Below are 6,034 nucleotides of genomic sequence, written 5' to 3'. Positions count from 1 at the left end.
TTTACTAAATTTTTCTATCTGAATTTACACCTTAAAATACATTTTTTTGGGTTTGTGAGATTTATTTTATTTAATCAAGTTCATAAAGCTTTTTACGAAAGCAGTTATACGAATATATTTAATGTAGCATTCTTCAATTCACAAGAGCTTTCAATCGAAAGCGCTTTACTCGAGCTTCCATTAATTCTGAAAATTTAAATAAATTAAACTTTCAAATGATTTTCCGATTCTTATATTTTCTTTGACATAATTAGCGGTTATTTGAAAACATGTATCTACATACATACCTTACTTTGAGGTTATTGAGCTAGACTTACACCCATTGGAATTAAAAAGAAATTAACTTTACAATAAAATGCGTACTTCCGAATTCGAGTTAAATACTAACTACGAATAATACCCGTCCATTCTTAAATTATTGTTCTACTACGCTCGATAGTTACCTTCATAACTTCATACATACATACGTACATATATCTGCTCATAACCGTTCGCACGAGTATCTAAATAAGCCAATCGAGGCTTATAAATTGAAATTAAAATTAATCATAATACTAAGTAAACGTAATATCACTAGACGGTTGCGCGTTCCGCGGCGCGCGAAAATCCTCTAAAGAATGCCTCTGCTGGTGGCCACTTGCGCTAACTCGGCGCCCTAGAAGGGGGGGGGGGGGGCTACTGGTAGCAGCAGCTGACAACGCCAAAAACGCAAAATAAATTAAAAGCGAAATACAGCAGCGAATCTCAGAGTACGCGCTCGCCCAGCGACGGAGTACGTTGCACCAGCAACGAGGCGGTCTTCGGCAGCGTTTCGCTGAATTCGGTGCACAGTTCGGTGGTGTGCTTGGGTATCGCGCTGCTGGCGTGGGCGAGTGGGGTGGCTGGAATGCTGTTGTTGTTGTTTAATAGTTGTTGCGTTTGCTTTGTGCTGCTGGCCGTGGCTGGAGGAGGTTTTTGTGCAACGCCATGTGGTGCCGCATCAGGCACAAGCCGACGCAACAGACCGCCTACGCAGCCCCAAGGGAACGTCCTGTGACAATGCAGGGAGAAAAAAAATACGGATTTAGCAAATATTTGATTTTGCGGTCTCAAAAATATGTTATGCCATCAACACTTACCATTTAAGGGAGAGCAGCAGCCGGATGTAGCCTGGAATGATTGTAATTTTCTCGTTCTTCTTGATCGCCAGTATGATGCGATCGGCTACATCGTTGGGGTTTAGTGTGGGTACCCATCTAAAAGGAGATTATGTATGCATTCTTCAGTTAGATATATTTCTTGTGTGTATGTATTGTTTTACCTGGCATTGACATCATCGAACATGCCGGTGGCCTGTATGAAGAACGGACAGATGCAAGTGGTTTGTATGTTGCTATGTCCAAGAACATCCAATTCCAAACGTAGCGCCTCATCAAAGCCGACCTTTGAGATGGGTACATTGGAAATAATTTACTTAGATAAGCCGATAATTCAAATTTTGTCTAACTTAAATGGTTTATACAAGTTAAACAAGAAAAAACTGATAGGAATTTTGCCGAAAAAGAATCGGAGTTGAAAGGATTAAGAAGTCGCGCAGCTAAAGAGACACCACTATGTCTTTTTATTAAGTACGATGCGGCCACAAGAAGACGTGAGAAAATCTAGGTTCCACATGGCCCTACAGCCGAAAGCCCAAATGAACTGAAATGCTTCTGTTTAGGAATGGAAAAGTCGGCTCTGACTTAAGTCAAAAATCGACTATTTGCTGCAAAAATTCGACTTTTGGAATCGAGTTCAGCCGCGACTAGAATTGATTCTCACTTGATGAGTCGAAGTATTCGATGCTAACATTATTACCTCATTTATAAAACTAAACATCGAGTGCAATTAGCTGATAAAATCAGGGACCAAAAATAACTGTTATCTCGAATTTACAAATTGAAAACGTTGCCCCAATTCTGAAATTTAACGAAAACGTTGTTTCATAACAGTTATTAGATGAGAAATATGTTTTCCGTTGCCGATAATAGTTATTTCCCAACGTTTATTTTTTACGTTGCCGATTAGAGTTATTTCCCAACTCTTATTAATTAAATGTTTTTTGTAACAGGTAATCTCGCCAACGGCTGATACGATTTTGATGAAATTTTGTGTATAAATAGCTTTCAGCGATCACCACGTTTTAGGTAAAAAACAATTTACTTTTTTTCCGGTAGGTGGACCAGGGACCGATTATTGTCCGACTTGCTTAAAATTTGGTATGAAGGTATCTTTGCCTAGATTAGCATACAGGATCCCTTTTTCCGGGAAGTGGACCAGGGACCGATCTATTGGAAAAATCGTATTTATGGTCCGATTTGCTTAAAATTTTGGTACGTAGCACAGTGCATTATTTCCACATTCTAGAAAATATAAATTACATTATTTTATGTCGCCAAATTTCAAAACAACGTCAAAAATGTTTTTAAAAATGCCTACTAAAGACGAAACAATAACAATTACAAAATATAAACCAAAGTGTAGGGCGGGACGGGATTCGATTTGGAAGATTACCGAGCGCAGTATTATCTAAAATTGTATATTTGAAACTGAATCTCAATGTTTAATTTGTTGGCGTTGTGTGATTTATGCAACATTTGCTAAAATACCATTTCGGTCTTATTTTTTTAGGTATGTTCTTTTTAATGAATATAAATTTTTGTGATTTTAGTAAACTAGGACAGAGTATTTCATGTTAATGTAAAACGATGTTAATTTAGATTTATTTTTAGCAATTTATTAATTTCATTAGACCCGCAAACTCGTTATCCGCCACTATTCGATAAAGTTTGTATCTCAGTTTATTTACCGCTCCTCTTTGACTTTAAACAACACAATTTGAGCTGCTGGAAAATGCAGGTTTTAATGAAATTTTCATTTTTCAGGTCTACTAGGAATTTCATTTTCTTCGAGTAATTTATTTGAATTTCATCTCGGCCGAGACAAATTCTTGTATATCCGCTTTAAATAGAGAAAGCCTAATTCATAGCCTTTCAAATAGTACCCCACATTTGTAAATAGAGCAAGAAATATTGAACTTATAACGGAATTTGGTTGACCCAACATAATTTTTATCGATATTTTCCACTCACATAATTTAAAAAAAAAATATTTATTTTTAAGTCCATTTTTGTCAGTTTATAATTCATTGTTATTGGGAAATTCTAAATATAAATTTTGGGCATTTTAGCCTTTGTAGTTAGTTAAATATTTCAGTTTTTGCCGTTTTAAAAATTGCAGTTATATAATAGGGTGGCGTGGCAATAACTCTAAATGACCAATTTTTTGTAAAAAGCTTCGCCTATCTTATAACATACCTTGTGAAAAATTTCATTCAATAGTTTTCGAATTACAGAATTAAAAGCAGCTAGATGGGTAAAATCTTGCACTGTGCGTAGGTAGCTTTTTGCATGGATTAGGATATAGGATCTTTTTTTCCGGGAAGTGGACCAGGGACCGATCTATTCGAAAAAATCCTATTTATGGCCCGATTCGATTAGATTACCATATATAATCCTTTTTTCCGGGAAGTGGACCAGGGCCTTAGTGAATTACGATATATACATCTTCGGTACGTGTAAATTTCAATGTAGCTTTTCAAACAGGCGGCAACCCTCCTTCATGCAGTTTCGAAAACCCCTGTCAAAACTATTTCGGTATATACCCATGATGAAGTAAATCATTTAACTTATAAATTAATTTTAAGCTAGATTTTTAACAGGTGGCAACCCCTGTAATTTGACACCTCACTAGCAGTAAGTGCTATCAGGCAACGTAAAAAATACGCGTGGGAAATAACTCTTATCGGCAACGGAAAAAATATTTCTCATCTAATAACTGTTATAGATCAACGTTTTTGCGATAAAACTTATAACTGTTATGTCCCTGGATAAAATATAATTTTCTGAATTATTAGAAATAATTAATTTTAAATTCATTACTTAAGAATGGAAGGTATTAATTGTTTAAGACATAAAGTCGACTATCAGAGATGATTTATGAATGAATAAATGAGATGACTTTAAGAATCGAAAACCTGAAAGTCGATTCTGATATCAAGAATCGATTTTATGCGCGCCTTTCCATCAATACTCCTGATTTAATCATGAAACTCTGTTAATAATTATAGCGGTAATTTAGTACTTACAGCAGCAAATTTACTAGCGCAGTAGTCGACCAGCTTGGTAATGCCCACATGTCCGGCCAAAGAGGCGATTGTCGCAATATGTCCACGCTGTTGCTCAATCATCCTTGGTAGGAAGGCTTTAGTAGTCTGCAAAGTCACGAATGAAAACAGTTTTTTTTTTATGGTAAAAAATATGCAAACTAAATAATTTTTGTTCTACTATTTGCATATGTTTTGTAAAAGTAATTGAAAAATTTTACATACCCAGAAATGAGCCATCACATTGACGTTGAAGGAACGCTCGATGAGATGATCGGGTGTGTCCAAAAGATGACGCCCAGACACGACACCGGCGTTATTGATTAACAAGGTCACCTAGAAAGAAGATGCAGGATACATTTTTAAAAAAGAATGTAGATGCTTAGGAGAAATGGATTTAGTCTATCGTTGGTTCGAAAGTATAATCCGATCATTAGATAAAAATACTCGTATCTACACGCAGTGTACCTGGCAGCCTCTGAATTTAATGGTTAACTTAAAACTTCAGCTGAAAATGCCTGTGTTTGTGATGTTAAAGGGGGATGAAAGAAACTTTTAACGAACTAACTACGGGCTACTCATTAGCTATAGGGGTCTGCGTTCTCATAAATATGTGTCAAATTCGTATTGGTCTGTCCACAGAGACAGACGGCCAGTTTTCCATTTCGGACGGTGTCTCAGGACCTATAGTAGGCCTTACAGCCAGTTTTTCCGTGCCAGTTTAAACTATGATTAAGTAAACTTTGGGGGGCATTGTCGGCCCCACAAAACCCCGCCTCATCACACACAGATCGGATTCCGGTTTTGAAAGAAATTATGTCGTTACTTTTTTTTCAAAGTTGCAATAGAGGAAACCTTACCTTCTTTTGAGCAACTCGGCGAAAACTTTCTATAGCTTTAAGCAACCAGGTGTCATAATGGAACCTTAGCCTCTCTCTAGCCTTTGGGAGGTATCTTCAGATGTTTTCCTGCTACAGGTATAATGCCAACGGGTTTCATTTGGTAACATGTACAGTTAGTACTTAGAAGCTGGACAATTGGCGAAAGGTAGCGCAGAACGTCTTCAAAAACTTTCCAGAATAAGTTGCTTCAACTGATACCGGAACACTATGGTGTTCAAGGTAACAAACTGGCCGAAGAACTGCGGTTCATTAGATCTTTCGATTGGATCAGATGCATTACAGGGCCAAGAATGGCGGTGAATGTCTGCTAATGAGAATAGTTTCCTGAAAAAGTCAGACAAGGTCCTCATAGAGAGAGAAAAAAGCACTGAGTTGGTGCATTTTCGGCTCAGTTATTTTGAGAGTGGAAAAGTTGCATTCTCTTTCAGTCGACGAACTAACCATAGACCTTCCATACGAGTTTTACGTTTTTTGCATTCTTCTCTTTGTTATATTCGGTTTATTGATTAACAAGCAATCCCAGAAAGGATAGCTGAAAGTCTTTTATAAGACAATTGAATGAAAGTAGGCAAGATTGTTTGAAAGATTTGGTTTATTCTGGCACGAAAGTCTTACAGAAAATGTTCCATTGGCAACTTTCACGGTGACAAGCTCTTTTGAGAGAAAGTATCTACTAGGTATGTATAGCATTTTGCTTGCGCTGCACCCACAGCCGCAATGGCCAAGTCAGGAAAGCACTGGTGTGCCATTTTCTTGTAATGCTAAGACTTTATTAATTTTAATAAAAAAAAAATTTGTTTCATTTAATTAAATTTTTTAGAAATTTTTTTTATGTGGTTTTTTAAGTATTTTTTTTTAGTTTAATTTAAATTTTTTTTATAGTTTATAGGAACAATAACATGTTTTTTTTTAATTATATTCGTTTTAAATTTTGATGTAATTTAAATTT

The 6,034-nt window shown here is 36.3% G+C and overlaps 1 protein-coding gene across 1 annotated transcript; it reads right to left on the bottom strand.

The window, feature by feature from the left end:
* Positions 1-216: 216 nt before the first annotated feature.
* LOC118741395 (estradiol 17-beta-dehydrogenase 11-like) lies at positions 217-4,513 on the bottom strand (the record flags this gene model as incomplete). The annotated part of the gene is given in 5 exon segments (XM_036473351.1): positions 217-1,030; positions 1,119-1,235; positions 1,301-1,422; positions 4,166-4,291; positions 4,409-4,513. Coding segments are annotated over 5 exon segments (756 nt in total), but the record flags the coding sequence as incomplete, so codon positions are not given.
* Between the last annotated feature and the right edge of the window lie 1,521 nt (positions 4,514-6,034).

The sequence above is a fragment of the Rhagoletis pomonella genome, unplaced genomic scaffold (assembly GCF_013731165.1).
Source record: "Rhagoletis pomonella isolate Grant_MI unplaced genomic scaffold, Rhpom_1.0 Rhpom_scaffold_00006, whole genome shotgun sequence".
NCBI lineage: Eukaryota > Metazoa > Arthropoda > Insecta > Diptera > Tephritidae > Rhagoletis > Rhagoletis pomonella.
The sequence above is the reverse complement of the archived record's forward strand: the minus strand, read 5'-3'. Positions and strand labels throughout refer to the sequence as shown.